This window comes from Panulirus ornatus, chromosome 14 (genome assembly GCF_036320965.1).
Source record: "Panulirus ornatus isolate Po-2019 chromosome 14, ASM3632096v1, whole genome shotgun sequence".
Classification (NCBI taxonomy): Eukaryota; Metazoa; Arthropoda; class Malacostraca; order Decapoda; family Palinuridae; genus Panulirus; species Panulirus ornatus.
The window spans coordinates 10,170,577-10,190,623 of NC_092237.1; the positions used below are offsets into that span (position 1 = coordinate 10,170,577).

Below are 20,047 nucleotides of genomic sequence, written 5' to 3' on the forward strand. Positions count from 1 at the left end.
GTTTTGAAATGGTTTGGGCACATGGAGAGAATGAGTGAGGAAAGATTGACCAAGAGGATATATGTGTCGGAGGTGGAGGGAACGAGGAGAAGTGGGAGACCAAATTGGAGGTGGAAAGATGGAGTGAAAAAGATTTTGTGTGATCGGGGCCTGAACATGCAGGAGGGTGAAAGGAGGGCAAGGAATAGAGTGAATTGGATCGATGTGGTATACCGGGGTTGACGTGCTGTCAGTGGATTGAATCAGGGCATGTGAAGCTTCTGGGGTAAACCATGGAAAGCTGTGTAGGTATGTATATTTGCGTATGTGGACGTATGTATATACATGTGTATGGGGGTGGGTTGGGCCATTTCTTTCGTCTGTTTCCTTGCGCTACCTCGCAAATGCTGGAGACAGCGACAAAGCAAATATATATATATATATATATATTTTGCTTTGTCGCTGTCTCCCGCGTTAGCGAGGTAGTGCAAGGAAACAGACGAAAGAATGGCCCAACCCACCCACATACACATGTATATGCATAAACGTTCACACACGCAAATATACATACCTATACATCTCAATGTATATATATATATATATATATATATATATATATATATATATATACATACACACACGGACATATACATATATACACATGTACATAATTCATACCGTCTGCCTTTATTTATTCCCATCACCACCTCACCATACATGGAATAACAACCCCCTCCCCCCTCATGTGTGCGAGGTAGCGCTAGGAAAAGACAACAAAGGCCCCATTCGTTCACATTCAGTCTCTAGCTGTCATGTAATAATGCACCGAAACCACAGCTCCCTTTCCACATCCAGGCCCCACAGAACTTTCCATGGTTTACCCCAGACGCTTCACATGCCCTGGTTCAATCCATTGACAGCACGTCAACCCTGGTGTACCACATCGTTCCAATTCACTCTATTCCTTGCACGCCTTTCACCCTCCTGCATGTTCAGGCCTCGATCACTCAAAATCTCTTTCACTCCATCTCTTCACCTCCAATTTGGTCTCCCACTTCTCGTTCCCTCCACCTCCGACACATATATCCTCTTGGTCAATCTTTCCTCACTCATTCTCTCTATGTGACCAAACCATTTCAAAACACCCTCTATTGCTCTCTCAACTCTTTATTTCCACACATCTCTCTTACCCTTACATTACTTACTCAATCAAACCACCTCACACCACATGTTGTCCTCGAACATCTCATTTCCAGCACATTTCTCTCATACTATTCGCCATTTCCCATGTTAGCGAGGTAGCGTCAAGAACAGAGGACTGGACCTTTGAGGGAATATCCCCACCTGGCCCCCTTCCCTGTTCCTTCTTTTAGAAAATTAAATGCACCTGGTCATGAGAAGAAAGATCATGAGAGGCAAGTGTTTTGGAAGCAGCTGAGTAAGTGTGTTAGCAGCTTTGATGCACGAGACCAGGTTATAGTGATAGGTGATTTCAATCCAAAGGTGGGTAATGTGGGAGTTGAGGATATAATCGGTGTACATGGGGTGTTCAGTGTTGTAAATGGAAATGGTGAAGAGCTCGTAGATTTTTGTGCTGAAAAAGGACTGGTGATTGGGAATGCCTGGTTTAAAAAGAGAGATATACATAAGCATACATATGTAAGTAGGAGAGATGGCCAGAGAGCATTATTCAATTATGTGTTAATTGATAGGCTCGTGAAAGAGAGACTTTTGGATGTTAAAGTGCTAAGAGGGGCAACTGGAGGGATGTCTGATCATTATCTGGTGGAGGCGAAGGTGAAGATATGTAGAGGTTTTCAGAAAGAAGAAAGAATGTTAGGGTGAAGAGAGTGGTGAGAGTAAGTGAGCTTGGAAAGGAGACTTGAATGAGGAAGTACCAGGAGAGATTGAGTGCAGAATGGAAAAAGGTGAGAGCAAATTACGTAAGGGGAGTGGGGGAAGAATGGGATGTATTTACGGAAGCAGTGATGTCTTGCGCAAAAGATGCTTGTGGCACGAGAAAGGTGAGAGGTGGGCAGATTAGAAAGGCTAGTGAGTGGTGGGATGAGGAAGTAAGATTGTTAGTGAAAGAGAAGAGAGAGGCATTTGGACAATTTTTGCAGGGAAATAGTGAAGATGACTGGGAGATGTATAAAAGAAAGAGGCAAGAGGTCGAGAGAAAGGTGCAAGACGTGAAAAAGAAGGCAAATGAGAGTTGGGGTGAAAGAGTGGAAGGAGGTAAATAAAGTGTGTAAGACAAGAGAACAAATGGGAACATCGGTGAAGGGGGTAAATGGGGAGGTAATACCAAGTAGTGGTGAAATGACGAGATGGAGTGAGTATTTTGAAGGTTTGCTGAAAGTGTTTGATGATAGAGTGACAGATATAGGGTTTTTGGGCCAGGTGGTGTGCTAAGTGAGAGGGTCAGGGAGAATGATTTAGTAAATAGAGAATAGGTAGTGCCAGCAAGGCAGCGGGTTTGGATAGTGTCGCTGTGGGATACATTAAAAACAGGGGTGAAAGAGTTGTTGACTGGTTGGTGAGGATATTCAATGTATGTATAGTTCATGGTGAAGTGCCTGAGGATTGGCGGAATGCATGCATAGTGCCATTGTACAAAGGCAAAGGGGATAAAGGTGAGTGTTCAAATTAATATTCCAGGGAAATTGTATAGGGTTATTGATTGAGAGGGTAAAGGCAGGTACAGAGCATCAGATTGGGGAAGAGCAGTGTGGTTTCAGAAGTGGTAGAGGATGTGTGGATCAGGTGTTTGCTTTGAAGAATGTATGTGAGAAATACTTAGAAAAACAGATGGCTTTGTATGTAGCATTTATGGATCTGGAGAAGGCATATGATAAGAGTTCATAGAGATGCTCTATGGAAGGTATTAAGAGTATATGGTGTGGAAGGTAAGTTGTTAGAAGCAGTGAAAAGTTTTTATTGAGGATGTAAGGCATGTGTAAGAGTAGGAAGAGAGGAAAGTGACTGGTTCTCAGTGAGTGTCGGTTTGCGGCAGGGGTGCGTGATGTCTCCATGGTTGTTTAATTTGTTTAGGGATGGGGTTGTTAGAGAGGTGAATGCAAGAGTTTTGGAGAAAGGGGGACAAGTATGCTGTCTGTTGTGGATGAGAGGGCTTGGGAAGTTAGTCAGTTGTTGTTCGCTGATGATACAGTGCTGGTAACTGATTTGGGTGGGAATCTGCAGAAGTTGGTGACTGAGTTTGGTAAAGTGAGAGAAAGAAGAAAGCTGAGAGTAAATGTGAATAAGAGTAAGGTTATTAGGTACAGTAGGGTTGAGGGACAAGTAAATTGGGAGGTAAGTTTGAATGGAACGGAGAAGGGGGCCAGGTGAGGATATTCCCTCAAAGGCCCAGTCTTCTGTTCTTAACGCTACCTTGCTAACACGGGAAATGGCAAATAGTATGGAAAAAAAAAAGTTTGAATGGAGAAAAACTGGAGGAAGTGAAGTGTTTTAGATATCTGGGAGTGGATTTGGCAGCGGATGGAACCATGGAAGCGGAAGTGAGTCACAGGGTGGGGGAGGGGGCAAAGGTTCTGGGAGCATTGAAGAATGTGTGGAAGGCAAGAATGTCATCTCAGAAAGCAAAAATGGGTATGCCTGAAGGAATAGTGGTTCCAACAATGTTATATGGTTGTGAGGCATGGGCTATAGATAGGGTTGTTCAAAGGAGGGTGGATGTGTTAAAAATGAGATATTTGAGGACAATATGTGGTGTGAGGTGGTTCGATCAAAAAAGTAATGAAAGGTTAAGAGAGATTTGTGGTAACATAAAGACTGTGGTTGAGAGAGCAGAAGAGGGAGTACTGAAATGGTTTGGACATATGGAGAGAATGAGTAAGGAAAGATTGACAAAGAGGATATACGTGTCAGAGGTGGAGGGAACGAGGAGAAGTGGGAGACCAAATTGGAGGTGGAAGGATGGAGTGAAAAAGATTATGAGGGAGGTGATAACAAGTAGTGGTGATGTGAGAAGGAGATGGAGTGAGTATTTTGAAGGTTTGTTGAATGTGTTTGATGATAGAGTGGCAGATATAGGGTGTTTTGGTCGAGGTGGTGAGCAAAGTGAGAGGGTTAGGGAAAATGATTTGGTAAACAGAGAAGAGGTAGTAAAAGCTTTGCGGAAGATGAAAGCCGGCAAGGCAGCAGGTTTGGATGGTATTGCAGTGGAATTTATTAAAAAAGGGGGTGACTGTATTATTGACTGGTTGGTAAGGTTATTCAATGTATGTATGACTCATGGTGAGGTGCCTGAGGATTGGCGGAATGCGTGCATGGTGCCATTGTACAAAGGCAAAGGGGATAAGAGTGAGTGCTCAAATTTCAGAGGTATAAGTTTGTTGAGTATTCCTGGTAAATTATATGGGAGGGTCTTGATTGAGAGGGTGAAGGCATGTACAGAGCATCAGATTGGGGAAGAGCAGTGTGGTTTCAGAAGTGGTAGAGGATGTGTGGATCAGGTGTTTGCTTTGAAGAATGTATGTGAGAAATACTTAGAAAAGCAAATGGATTTGTATGTAGCATTTATGGATCTGGAGAAGGCATATGATAGAGTTGATAGAGATGCTCTGTGGAAGGTATTAAGAATATATGGTGTGGGAGGCAAGTTGTTAGAAGCAGTGAAAAGTTTTTATCGAGGTTGTAAGGCATGTGTACGTGTAGGAAGAGAGGAAAGTGATTGGTTCTCAGTGAATGTAGGTTTGCGGCAGGGGTGTGTGATGTCTCCGTGGTTGTTTAATTTGTTTATGGATGGGGTTGTTAGGGAGGTGAATGCAAGAGTTTTGGAAAGAGGGGCAAGTATGAAGTCTGTTGGGGATGAGAGAGCTCGGGAAGTGAGTCAGCTGTTGTTCACTGATGATACAGCGCTGGTGGCTGATTCATGTGAGAAACTGCAGAAGCTGGTGACTGAGTTTGGTAAAGTGTGTGAAAGAAGAAAGTTAAGAGTAAATGTGAATAAGAGCAAGGTTATTAGGTACAGTAGGGTTGAGGGTCAAGTCAATTGGGAGGTAAGTTTGAATGGAGAAAAACTGGAGGAAGTAATCGCATCGCTACCCCCTGCTTTCGCGAGGTAGTGCCAGGAAAACAGACAAAAAAGGTCACATTCTTTCACACTCAGTCTCTAGCTGTCATGTGTAATGCCCCGAAACCACAGCTCTCTATCCACATTCAGGCCTCACAGACCTTTCCATGGTTTACCCCAGACGCTTCACATGCCCTGGTTCATAGGGGTGTAAAACAAACTCATATGCTTGTAATAAGCTGTTAGCCTGATGCGGAAAAGTTGCATTCATAAGGACCTCTTTCTGTACTGTAAAATTTCCTACACAGCCTAAGTGGTATGACATGTAGGAAAAAATAACTGTGTTGTGATGTTATGTTATAGCAGATTCATGTCTGAAAGTTGCCTCTTGCTATTATTCCCTCTTCTGTGTAAGCAACAGCCAACTGAACATATTCCTTTGTTCCCATACAGAGTATGTAACAACTCCTTATATTCACTCATAAAAAATCAGAAAAGCCTACCTGAATGAAGTAACATCGAAACGGGAAGGCCAATAAGTTTTCCTCTTTGGCAGCTGGCATTGCCAACAATCATTTGAGATGGGAGAACCACTGATAATTTATCAAAATGGGATAGCCAATAAGTTTTCCTCTTCAGCTGCTGGCATTGCCAACGATCATTTGAGATGGGAGAACCACTGATAATTTTCAATGGAATCTTAGTGACCATAGACTAACAGAGCCGCACTGGCTTTATTCACCTTGTTGGTGGGGAAAAAAATGCAGTCTGGCCAAGGATTACAGTTAGACTGCCCCTAAATCTCCATCTGGGACAACCCATATATGGTGCTTGAGGCTGATATCTCTAATTGGCACACAAATCTATAACACTGTTTGAAGAGCAATAACACATGGCCATATATCAGTACAGCATACACAACCAAACTGATTCAAACTGAAATATGAAGCATTAGTAATGGAAATAAAATCTCACAACTTTTCACACAATCAAAATTTTGGTTTTCAACTAGAAACTATCAAAATACACTGCTCCACACTACACATACTTCACCCTTCCACAAGAGATATCAAACACTGACTTCAAAATGGACAAGTTGAAACAATCATTGTGTCTTGGGATGAAGAAATTAAATGCTACTGAAAGAAAAAAGAATATTACATTAGTGGTACTTGCAGGAAAGGTGTGCAAATAATTGGGAGAGAAATTATAGAAAGTGTCAAGTGGAAGGTGCAGGGGTGGAAAAAGATAGCACTGAGATGAAGCTGCAGCTATCTACTGTTGGATTTTATAAACAATGGAGAACTTAGTATTCGTGTTACTAATAATGAGTACGCAATTGGTAGGTGTATATGTGGGTGATTCAGTGGTCATTTAACATTACCTAGTCTGGCTTGCACTCTAACTCTGAACACTAACAACCTGTCTCAGAAAACATTGATGCTATTGTGTCTTTGCGTAGCTCAACGTCAGAAAAGATAACTCGTTTTCTTCATGGTAATTCTCTGATGGAAAAATGAGTCCAATGAATCTAGTACCAATGACAATCTTCTACCTAACTGACCTATTTTGTATTACTTTTATAAAATATACAAGTAAAAAATGTTGGTTAAGAAAACTATGGTATGGAGGCACTTTGCATAAAAAAAAATATTAGGAAGAAACATGGCTCAGTTAATAACATATGAAGGGAAGACTAGACATTTGGTAATATGCACAGAAAAGTGTAACAGTTTACTTGCTCAGGGAAGATTTAGCATTCATCATTAATCAGAGTGAAGGGAAACAGCATATACATGCACATTTATCTGAACAAAATTCCCTCAAGGTACGTGATTAGATGGATACATTAAGAACCACAGAGAAAAAATATTCAAAAACAAAAATTGGCCTTTCATAGGAAGTTCACTCATGTGGGATGTTACAAATACATGAATTACATACACTGGTTTACAATTTCTCAACATTTTTTGAGAATATGTTGTGCTGAGTACATTAATTATCCTACTTCAGGGGATACTGACAAAAATTTTAACTGCAAAACACCATCAGAATAATATCTCTTCTTTTATCATATTCATTTACAAACTGTTACCAACAAAATATATGCACTGATTTTTAATCACTCCTGTAATAATTTCCAAACTAATGAAAATTCTGTTTCCTTTATAATGCATACTAGCATCATCAGATCTAATTAGGGCTATCCATGAAATCTATAAACATACAACAATAAGTTATATACAAAATGTTATTCTGTAATGAGAAAATAAACACATGTACCATGCTTGATGAGTACAATGCTGGGCTTCAGATCACATGGCAGATTATCAATGTATTTACTGCTATTAGCAGGCAGTCAGTATAGTTTCCTTGTAACTGCCATCAAAAAATCAGACAGCCTATCCTCTCATATATCACTTATCTTCCATTTTCAATGATCAAGAAATGAAAGATCAAGACTACAATCCCTGTTACTCGATATCCTGCAAACTGACTGCTACTAAGTCTATTGTTAAGTGTAACCCAAACTAATGAACCATTTCTCTCGGACGGATGCCACCCTAATCAGTGGTGTATGCAATTGCAGAAAGGAAAATTAAAAGAAAAACATAATTCAGATTAAAACAGACTAAAGATAACAGACACAACTTAGATATTGGTACATTAATGTCCAAAAGCACCATATTATTGCATGTAACTGCACATATCTCTCTAAATTGTAGTTCAGTCATACTTTCCACTCATTCTTGCTGTTTTATTCAAAACATTAATATTATACATGCAATAGGGTAGTTCTTATTGTGTTTTAATGTTGTCAAGACAATGTTTCTTTATTAACTACTATTATCATTAGAAAGCCTTTAAATACCCCAGAATAAGCATAATTATTATCCATAATTAGCAACCAATTATTCAAATGACCAAATATCACATACACAACTTCACTTATTAATTATGTTTCACCCTCCATGAATCCATTGCTTCTTTCTAATTTCAAGAAAAGACTATTTCAGAAATGTACACAAAAGAATTTGATACATTCATTTACACATATCTTGCTGAGGCACTTAAACCATTGTCTTTTTATTGGATTACACTTCCTATATCAGTAATTAAGTGCATCTCCACTAATATGATCTCAACAGTCATCAGTTTGTCTTCTGAGCCAAAGAGAAAGTCACCAAATGAGACAATAAAAGAATGCAAAAGACCCTATTTCATGATCTAAATATGAAAATTAACAAAATACTGATTAGATGGACAGCTGTAAAGTATAACTAACACAGATGTATGAATAAAGGCATGAAAGATATTACCAAATAAAAAAGATATACTCTATACACAGATGTATGAATAATGGCATGAAAGATATTACCAAATAAAAAAGATATACATAGAATATTTGTTTTATATAATCTACAATTCAGCAATCATCACCTCTCATTTGTGAACATAAGTATGATATAAGAATTAAGAGACAAAGGGAAATGCTCAATAAATTTAAGAATGAGTTTATAATTCTCATAAATATGAAAGACTGCTGAGGCCTTTCAGATAAGAACAGCAACATCCTGAAAAGACTATACCTAATGAACCTAAACAAAAGATGCACTTACTATGTGCCCTACTGTACTGAATAATTCAATATTAACCCAATTGCAGTCCCAGGCAAGCAAATTTTTGTTGACTTTCTTTTCCTACATTTTTGTACATGTCAGGTATACTGCACATGAAACATTACATATTTACAATCCCTGATATCTTACAGCACAGCAAGAGATGTGGCTGTTACCTGATGTCATTATATCTAGGAAATGGGGCCTTGTGTACATCAACCAAATATAATTGATGAAGAACCTGTTACCTTTCATTAATTCTACTGAAATTCTCCATATTAATACTGAACCTTGAAAACAATAAAAGGGCGTACCACAAACTTTGGATACTGTTTTGAAACTATATATAACTAAGAACTGAAATCAGTTTTCTAATCTTCTCCCAAAGTCTCATAATGTTCTTCATCAATTATTTAATACATGTTTCATGACATTCCTACACTTTTTTACAGTTTAAAAGACTTTGTAATAATTTCTACATATGCATGTTTAACAGCATGAAAACTAACAAACTCTTTGTGTAAAAATGTCCTATGAGAGCAACGAAACACCATACTCTAAAAGGCAACAGAGACAGCATGATCAACAAACAGTCTCTGGACTTCTAAAAGTATGAGACAATGGTGCAAGATGCTCAAGGGATGATTCATTTGCTTTCTTACAATTGAGAGATTTGTGCATTTCCTAAAATTAGCTATCTATGACTCTGACTTCAACATATAAATTATATTTTGTATGTTTCGGATAAAAAAGGTCAATGCAAGAAACACAAAATGCTAATGCATCTAATAATGAAAAACTGAATTAAATACAAACTGGATTTCTTATAAGAATCTTTGTTTGCTATCATACACTTTAAATTTCTGTAAATATGATAATGAATGAAGGAATATACTTTAATCAACACTGTTTGATTTTTTCTGAAAATACAAATTAATTTTAAAATACAGTAAAACCTCTAAATACTATCAGAAAAGGATGGTTCATTCATGTGTTGCAGGAAGCCAGCTAACTTGAATTATGTTCATACAATAAATATAGTTTACCAAATCACACTATTCTGAATCCCTTAGTGTGGAGAACTCTCATTAGTGGCAGGAATGTATACAAATACCTTGTCAGAATGAAAAGCAGTCAACCACAAAGTGGAGATGTGCACAAGGTAAAAAAGTATCTCCCTGGATGGGCCCAATGAATTTTGAAAAGATCAATGCAACTCATGTTGTCCAGATAAAGTTGGCAGGTGTGAACTGGGCAAATTTCCTAATAATCATGATAGCCCCACATATTAGTTTTTCTACTGAAATATGAAATAAATAAAATATTTAATTTAGCAAATAACAGGAAATGTTGCTAACAATCAATATATTACAATATCATGACAGCAGGGCTACCAATGTGAGGTAGACCAATGGGCATTTCCCAAAATCCTTCATCCATGGTGTCATATTGTTTCACACAAAAAGTGGAAAGATACTTTTCTTCCTGTATGTACAAACACAGAACAACAGAAGATGAGTCCACACAAATTTATCATTCAAAAGATAACAAAGTGACATGCCTTATAACACCTATTTCCTTCCACACAAGGTAGCTATTGTTATAGCATGATTTATTTTAGACCCTTAAAGACAAAGATTACATTTTACAGTTAATATATAAGATCAAAATTAATATATGTCTAGGTAAGATTAATATGAATGAATCAAGACTAACTGAACAGGCATGTATTCATCCATGCTTGGCTATGAAAACCTTGGCATGAATTCTGAATCATATTTTGTCAAGCCTCTTCAGCTATTATAGTTTTAAGAGGTTTTACTGTGAACCTACAAAAGGCAGAACTAAAGAGGATTCTCAGTCAGTCCAATAAATTCTAGGCTCTCCTGCAGGTGAGAGAATATACAAACACTGACAACTATAAACTCCAGTTTTATGTCTCTTCCATTTACGAAACTCTAATTCAAATCACAAAATAAAAAGGAAACCTATATAAACATATTCATCAAATGTAGATTCTTAAACCTAAATGTGCATGCTGGTCCAACAGCCTGTAATTAATTAATTAGTTGAAGCCACAACTTTAAAAGTAATTATAATATAAAATCATAAAGAAGCAACCATATATTCATGGTTTCAGAACAATGAAGCTTAAAAAGCTAAAGCTGAGGCCCAATATAATCCTATCAACATTACCCCATTAATGCTACTTTGACACCTTTTTAAACTTATTTCCCTAAAGTAACTCTCTACAACTTTGATGTCAATTCATTGTAACAACTATCACAAACTCTAACAGACTTTTTGTTAGCCTCTAATGGTGCCTGCTTACTAGAGCAATCATTACAAAATATTTGCCCACAGTTACGACAGTGATGGCGTCGTATAGTCATGGAGAAGGTCTTGTTGCAGCTATTGCAGTTTGGCACCTCCGAATCATCTGCCCACTTTCTCCCAGCTAATTTCGTGGCTTCCATCTGGATATAAAGAACATATATGGAAATAAGTTTTAAATTTCACTCGCATCTTCTGCAAAAAATAAAACTGACATATTCTGAATAAACAGCACAGTACATTTTCAAGAGTATGGTGGTCTATAAAGAATACTCTCAAAAAAATTCAGAATACCATGCATTTCCTGATAAAGGAAAGGCTCTATTCTCTAGCATTTAACTCACCAAAAAAGTTCTTGCATCCATAATTTCCAAATATCTGCCAGTATTGATGCATACTGTAGTAACTGTTTTGCAAATAACTTCATTAAGTATGTTTCAGCCCACTCTCAAACCTTGAAAGTTCATGCCATTACATTAGTTCCCAATGTCCCAACTTTGTGATTTCCATTCCTGTTTTTCACACCAAGCTTCATATGTTATCCACCACAAGCATAATTAAGACTCATCTGATGGCTTCTGAAAATATTCACCCTCAACTCCACAAAGATTAGACATCCCACAAGCTGCCCCTCTCAGCTCATTCACATCAGTGAGTACATGATCCAACAATCCCCACTTACCATCTACCCCACTCACCCACTGATACTTATGTATGTCCCTCTATTTCAACAGGTATTTCCAGTCACCATTCTTTTTCAGCAAACGATTCCATAAGTAGATCACCATATTCAATAACACCACTGAATACCCCATCAATTATACCCTCATCTGCTATATTAACCACTCTTGCATGCAAATCAACCACAACTAATGACCTATCTCTCACACCAAAACTACTTACACATTCACTCAGCTCCTCCTAAGACACTCATCTCTCTTCCTCATTCCTCTCAAGGTCAGGTGCTTAAACACTAATCACTTGTCTCTCATAATCCACTTTCATTTTTACCCACATCAGTCTGGGGCTCACTTCTCACCCTTTTCCATATAATCAAAACATATAATCAAAACAGTATTATCTCAAACATACCTGCAAATTTTGATTCTCTCTCCCAAGTTCATGAAGAGCAGCAGTTGAATCATCTAATTTACGTCTGAGTTGTGTCAGCTGCCCTTGTAACCGCTCTACTTCTGATTCTGCTGTTACACAGCGCTCCACAAGGCCTCTCTGCTCCTCTGCCGCTGCTTCTACTCTAACCTTTGGGATTTAAGCCAGACTGTTACTGGTCACTTTCTGCTATGTAGGTTCCCGCAAATCAAGTAACAAGATATTAACCTTATGATACCTTCAGGAAGATGATCTCAAAATTATATTAGAAACACCTTCAACGAGCTGACCTAGTTGACCAAGCTATGCATGGACGATAATTCTTTAATCTCCAACCCATGGGAAGGGAAACACTAATCACTTTCCTTATTGCTTTTCTTCTTCCATCTATTACATCCTGTGCATCATTCCAATAAACTAAGGCCACTCGACCTGAAACTTGGCAAGCATATATTGTCATTTAATACAGTTTACCATACAGCTTTCTCAAATGTCTTTCAGAATGATGGCCCTCATTTTGATTTTATAGGGTCAAAGAAAGAGTATTGTTTATTTTGATTCCAGAGCTAAAATTCTGCAGAAATCACTACCATCACTTCACTACAGAATCAACGAAGAAGACATTTGTATTTTTGTTCATGAATATCAAGATTTTAGTTTCTTTGTGTGATTTTCATGCATATAACACTAAAATCTAGGATTCAATACATATTCAAAGGTCAATAAAGTTACATCGAAAAACCACGGCCAAGCTATTAATCAAAACATTATGGCTTGTATTGTTTTGTCTTAAAAGTGATAAGGACACACAAAAATTAAGACCCTTCTTCTATCCTCTAAGGATCAATATCTGTTCTGGATACTACCTGCTACATATGGGAAATAGTGAACACACACACACACACACACACACACACATAGGGTGGGGAGGGGGCGAAAATTCTGGGAGCCTTGAAGAATGTTTGGAAGTCGAGAACATTATCTCGGAAAGCAAAAATGGGTATGTTTGAAGGAATAGTGGTTCCAACAATGTTGTATGGTTGTGAGGCATGGGCTATGGATAGAGTTGTGCGCAGGAGGGTGGATGTGCTGGAAATGAGATGTCTATGGACAATATGTGGTGTGAGGTGGTTTGATCGAGTAAGTAATGTAAGGGTAAGAGAGATGTGTGGAAATAAAAAGAGTGTGGTTGAGAGAGCAGAAGAGGGTGTTTTGAAGTGGTTTGGGCACATGGAGAAGATGAGTGAGGAAAGATTGACCAAGAGGATATATGTGTCGGAGGTGGAGGGAACAAGGAGAAGAGGGAGACCAAATTGGAGGTGGAAAGATGGAGTGAAAAAGATCTTGTGTGATCGGGGCCTGAACATGCAGGAGGGTGAAAGGAGGGCAAGGAATAGAGTGAATTGGAGCGGTGTGGTATACCGGGGTTGACGTGCTGTCAGTGGATTGAAGCAGGGCATGTGAAGCGTCTGGGGTAAACCATGGAAAGCTGTGTAGGTATGTATATTTGCGTGTGTGGACGTATGTATATACATGTGTATGGGGGGGTTGGGCCATTTCTTTCGTCTGTTTCCTTACGCTACCTCGCAAACGCGGGAGACAGCGACAAAGTATAATAAATAAATAAAAATGTGCTGCCTTCATCCATATACATGAATGATGGAGTGCATATCCTAGCCCAAACAAAAGGATGTGAAACCATAAACCATGACATGAAAAATAAGACCAGCAGCAACAAAATATCATCATCAACAAAGTTTGAATTAGGGAAGGATAAACACAACAAAATATGATTTGATAATGGAAAGAAATATCAAAAAAGACATATGAAAGATTTCTATGCTGGTATGGCCACGTAAGATGTTTAACAGATTATGGATTGATAAAGATCTATGATTTTAGGAGTGAAAGTATAGGAACAGATCAATTGCAAATGTGGAATGTGATGGACAGTTACAGAGTGAATTCTTAGATATGATGTATTTCAGAAGAGGATGTCTAAGTATCAAACAATTGCCATACACAGTACAGGCATTCTGTGTCAGATGTCTGTGTAAGTGAACTGTCAATCTCCCTTGAACTAAATTAGCATAATAAGAGAATAATTTAGAAATGTCATAGCAGTGTGGATGCTTTCATTCTTTTAAACAACAGGATAACTATGAATGAGATGAAAGTCTGTATGTTTCTGATCTACCTTATATAAACAGTAACATAGCTGAAGATAATGAAAAAAAGTTTATGAGAATAAATTCAATTCTGAAAGAAAGTAATAACTTTCATTTCTTGATCATCAATGAAAACTAAGTTAAGAATGTGCATTACAGTTATTATTACTTAGATACACACCTCAAGCTCCAGCCTGTCCCCAGCCAGTCCAGCAATTTCAGCTTCCAGTGTGGCCATCCGTCCCTCTAGCTCCACTACTTTTTCTCTTTTAGCCTCAAGTTGTTTATCTAAATTTGTTACCTGAAAAACTAGTATATTAGACAGAATCAAGGTATTCACTAATGACAAAAGAGCTGCTAACATGCGTGCCTTTTAAAACATATAAGATGGGAGAGATTTTATGTCATACAACATAAAAAGGAAGAATTGTACACTATATATCAAAAACAGAATTAAAAAAAGTTCTCAAGGGGAAAAATTCGTTAACTCATATCTTATTGTTTTATTATTGACACTGCTTACTTTTGATACAGTTTCACATTTCAAAGTTTACAGTTTTGCACTTTTTCTATACCCCTCAGTTTGAGGCTCCAACCACAGAGAGAAACCACATCAAGGCTGAATAGGGACCTTTCTTTGTAGTTTTGCCCCAATGTTTTAAGTAAAAATTTTTGCAGAGGGCAACTTAGAATAACGATCTGATAAACATGGTAAAAGTAATATAAGCTATTGAGGTTGTTCCACAGCTCAGGAGCCCCAGTGTGCAAAGAACACAAAATTTTGTATAAATCTCATAATAATCTGGAGTTTGGTTTAGTTAGTGCAGTAAATGAGGAGAGATTTAAACATAGGATAATTAACTGTTTTGATTATAAAGCTATTTAACTATGAAATAGTTGAGAAGGATAGAATATTTCTAGTGTTACAGCATTTCTCATGTTATATTTTTCCACATGGGATGACTACAGGCCCTTTAACAACACTTCCATCTTTGGCATTTTATCTAAAAGTACTATCCATGCCAAATGACCTTCCCCCATTGTAAATCTATTTTGGTGAAACATAACCTTTGATCCCTTTATCCTTAAAACACATGGATATACGTGATTCCAACTAACCTCTGACATGTGTGCTTCAGTTTGTTTCTTCTGCTCTATCTCCATCTTGGATACAGATTCTTTAAGTGTTAATAGCTGAGACTCTGCCTGGTCCCGTTCCTGGCGCTCAGCTGCCAATTCCACTGTGTGCTGTCCAGACAACACAGATCTCATGGTCATCTCCTCATTTAACTGAAAGACAAGTGCAATTTCAACAAGGATTATAACTAATTCATATCTTATCCTACAACTTCTTCAGTGATCCAGCTGGGCAAAAGTTATCAGAGGTTTCGAGAGGGTTAGTGACAGTTGCATAGTGAGCCAGCACTTCAGTGGTTGTCAAGCTGCACTCCTCTGACCAAGGTAGCTGTCTTTTCTTTCTGCCTCACACACATGTGGACTGCTGGCATTCTGTCCACAAACATACTATCTCTCCGTGTCACACATAACACTTGACAACACTGAACTCACAAAACTTATTCTTCATTACTAGATTTTTCTGCAGTGAGCACTATGTGCTAGCCCTGCCTTTTGGCAAAATTGTAGGAGCAATAGATAGAAGTAGTACACAGGAACATTAGACAGGGGCATAAGGTAGAAATATTAAGTCAAAGCAGAAGGAAGAAAAATCAGGTGGGAGCATTAGGTAGAAGTAGGTTGTAACATTAGGCAGGATCATTAGGTACACACAATAGGTAAAAGTAGTCAGTAAGAACACTAGGTAGAAACCTCTGAAAACATTGTGCTAGTGGCCTGTTAAAGGTGAGGCGCTAAAGGCTAAGAAGTAGCGCTGGAGTTCACTGATTACAAATACATGCTGTGACCACCCCCTCAAAAGAAATGGGTGTCTGAGATATAGACAAATAGATAGTATCATAGTGTACCCAAACAAAACTATCAAAAAGTGAACATAAATATAAAACAGTAATAGCCTATTGTTTCACATCCCACCCACAGTGATCTCTTTACATAAGTACAACTGTAATTAATCATAAGTTTTAAAGAAAAAATGAAGCAATATCCATCACTCTCTAGCTAATAAAAGGAATCAATCTTAATTTTTCATCTATACCTACCCCAGGACTGCTCCAATGAAAGCATCCTGGTGTTACTCCAAGACCTCTTTTCCAAGAGCTCCTGCAGCTCCAAGGCTGCATTACTCTCAACAGAAAGTAAATGATGGACTCTTCTGGAGTGAGCAGTTCTTTACCTAGATCGAGACTGTACTCCTTTCTTCAATAGACTATCGCACAGCCTCACCAAAAGTGACATTTCACTTGCAGTGTAACCACTGGCCAGTAGGATCAAGTAACACCTTTGGAATTAATCATAAATAAGTAATAAATCCAGTTCTAAAAAAATCTCCAACCTTGACTTTTTACTGTGTGCAACACTTATGGACTTAGAAAAGGTAAATGACAAAATGAATAGAAGAGCTCTTTTATAAGGAAATTTGATTCTATGTGGTATGTATGGAAGACTTATGAATACCATTGAAAACTTTTATAACTAAAGTAGTGTATATGGAGAATAGTACGTCAGGAGTTGGAGATGAATGTGGTAGCATATCACAATTTTGTAATGTCACCATAGTTATTTAACATTTCCATAGATGAGGAACTGACTGAGATGCATGCAAGGAGGGGAGACTATAGTGTAATACTTTTTAACCATGGAGAAACTGAAAGAAGACAGCTACTGTTGTATGCAAATGATACTGTAATGTTAGCTAAATCAGTGGAAGATTTAGAAAGAATGGTGCACTGGATGAAGGATACTAAGTAGGAGGAGGATGTTAAAGTTAAAAGAATAAAAGTAAGATACCAGTTTTTTAAAGGGATGGGAGATCAAAATGAAATTTCAGCTTGCAAGATGGAGAACTGGAAGGTGAGAATGAGTTTAAATATTTGGGAGTGGAGTTTAATGGGATGGTACTGGAAAAGCTAAAAGCTGAAGTTGAAAGAAGAGTCATGCAATGGAGAAAAATTCTGGGTACGCTAAAAGCTCCAGCAAACTGGAAAATTTAAGCATAGTGTGGAAGAAGCTTGCAACGAGTAGAGTATTTGTCCTAGAGCTAATGTATGGATTTGAAACCCAAGTGTTCACACCATAGGTCAGGTGAATAATAAGAGCAGGGACGATGTATAAGTTGCATAGAATGAACAGAATTATAAGAATGGATAACATGAACAATAAAAAGGAGAGAAAGTTGTGAGAAGCCGACAAAAAAAGGCAAAAGAATGAAAGTCTTTTATAATGGTTTGGTTGTGTAGAATGTATGGCAGATGAGACTGGTAAAAAAGATATGTAGCAATACAGTGGAAAGTACAAGGAGAAAGGGAGATTGAGGAAGAAAGAAACAGAAGTAGTAAGAATCGATTATGGTTAGGAACACTTCAAAAGAAGATGCTAAAGGAATGGTTGGGGATGATATGCAATAGAAGCATTTTGTGTATGGAGGTGGTACAACTTGGAGATACTGGTCTCATTGAATATAGTGTGCAAAGTGAAAAAAGTAAGTAGCAGTTTTCAAATGTTGAGTCCAACTTTCAATTCAACACACTAGGTATGGGCAGAATGTGTTTGAATGATGTTCGAGATTGTATATATCTGATCCATCAAGCAAAACTGAGAATGGTGATGACTACAGATAGGCAGAAAGAAAATCTATTTCAATTTAATATCTACTGTTCTAGTGATGTCAAAAATAACAAAAATTTCTACTCTCTTTAGCTTACCTTCTCTTGCAGATCCCTTATGGTTTCTTCTAATTTTACTTTGTCTTCAGAGAGTGTGACTATGTCCATTTTGGACTTCTCTGATTGGTCCTGAAGTTCCTTACATTTCGTCCCTGCTTCCTGTTTAAAAAATAATTCAATTAAAGATATATCTGTAAAGACAAATATTCTGGAAAATATTTTCATATGTTTCAAAATATTCTCAGTGAGACTAATACATGGCTTTTAGGGTGACACTTACAAAGTGTATGTACATATGGCAATTATACTCTATAGCATTGAATCTGGCACTAAAAGTTGTAACTGCCTTTACCAAAGAAAGAAAAATCCAACTAATCTATACATGATAAGCATAAAACTGGAGGAAGCATTGTATCACATCTGCGTATGGAAGGTGTACAGGATAAAATGGTTAATTGGGGAACTGAGTGTGTTACTTAATGTTGTCAGTTTTCTTGTGTGTCACTTTCTGTTGTCAATTTTCTTTAACTATATGGGCAAGTTTCCCTCCTAAGTCACAAAGCATACAACTAACTTACAACCTTTTCCCCAATTGAGGGCTTAATACCAGCGACGATAAGCATGTAACCGACACAACAGAGTAGGCTAAATAAGTCAACTATGTCAAATGATTTTCAGGAAATACAAAAAAGTTTTATAAAGCCCACTCAGTATGAGGCAGATACAAGGAGATCATGACCAGGCAAGTTATTCTACTGAATATGCAACAACAACAACAGAACCAAATACGCCATAATGATAGAGCTACACTAAACCTTTTTTTCAATTCACCACAAGTTTAGTAAATCTACCTAAACACATAAATTTACAAATTATGTAACATAAGTTACTACTTGAAACATTCATAAAGCATCTGAAAACTTTAAATCTTTTTACAATTTTGTGACAACTATCTTCATGCTGGGCACAGCCCTATCACTCAGGGCACACTCAATAATCAGGAAATACTGTATCTGGATTCTGAGACTTGAGAAAAAAAAATCCTTGACACTTGTAACTAATTTGATAGCAAAAATACATTAGCAGCATTGATGTTCTATTATACAAACTACAAAAACTTCACACCCTTGAAGTCCTCACTTATGTTTCCAGCAATGCGTTTTTCAAGTTGTTTAAAAACGATTTATTTGATGTTACTTACAATTATACAGATATTCATATAAAAATGAAAAAACCTCAGGGATGTATTTCATTCAGTGATTTCACTCTTATTATGTGAGGAAATTCTGATAATGATGCAGCTTAATTCACTAAAAAGTGTGGGAGTAATGACTGAATGTCAAGAGATGACAGTGCCAATATTCTATTGACTACTCTACAACAAAAATGGATTACTCATAATTATCTTATTTTACCTAATGTAACAGATCTTTTCCAATTTTAATCGGTGTTATTCACTGATAATTTTTTCTTGACAGTATGCTAGGGAGACCTGTAATGACAAGGATATGTGAAGAATCTTTTGCTGTGGCCACCCCTTTGATGGGAATTCCTGGAGGGAACGGCCATCAGACATATAGATTGATAGACAACAAAGTTATAAAAGTTTGTAAAATTACCAGCGGCACCAATTAGCTATAATGTTGTCAAGGTCATATGGGCACTGTCACAACTGTCTTAACTTTTGCCAGAAACACCCCATGCCTCATTCTGATCAACTTTCACTTCTCTGAGAGCCTGTGTCCATACAATCATTCTCCACACGATCTGAAGACAGATCACCATTGTCAAGTAATTCGAGATCATCTGCCTCATCCTCTAAATCTAACGAAAAGCTACTCAATTCTGTTCTAGAAAACTTATGAGAATGTGCTGTCACTGGCATGGAATGAAAATGACTGACTGCTGGGGGAAATTATTGCACACTGCCACCTAGCCTTCTACCTAGGCTTAACAGGCAGCCCAGAAACAGAGCTACAAAACTTGAGGTGTAAACTTACG

General features: G+C 37.7%; 1 protein-coding gene across 2 annotated transcripts in view; it reads right to left on the reverse strand.

Annotated features, from left to right (window-relative positions):
- Window positions 1-8,892: 8,892 nt before the first annotated feature.
- The window catches only part of LOC139753298 (uncharacterized), a 46,127-nt gene continuing 34,972 nt past the window's right edge, over window positions 8,893-20,047 (reverse strand). For both annotated transcript variants that reach the window (XM_071669585.1, XM_071669586.1), the window contains 5 exons: window positions 18,086-18,205; window positions 15,369-15,539; window positions 14,431-14,550; window positions 12,064-12,231; window positions 8,893-11,114 (listed from right to left, as the gene is read on the reverse strand). In XM_071669585.1, the coding sequence (XP_071525686.1) occupies window positions 10,887-11,114; window positions 12,064-12,231; window positions 14,431-14,550; window positions 15,369-15,539; window positions 18,086-18,205 (807 nt within the window). In that variant the 3' untranslated portion in view covers window positions 8,893-10,886. The remainder of the gene's footprint in view (window positions 11,115-12,063; window positions 12,232-14,430; window positions 14,551-15,368; window positions 15,540-18,085; window positions 18,206-20,047) is intronic.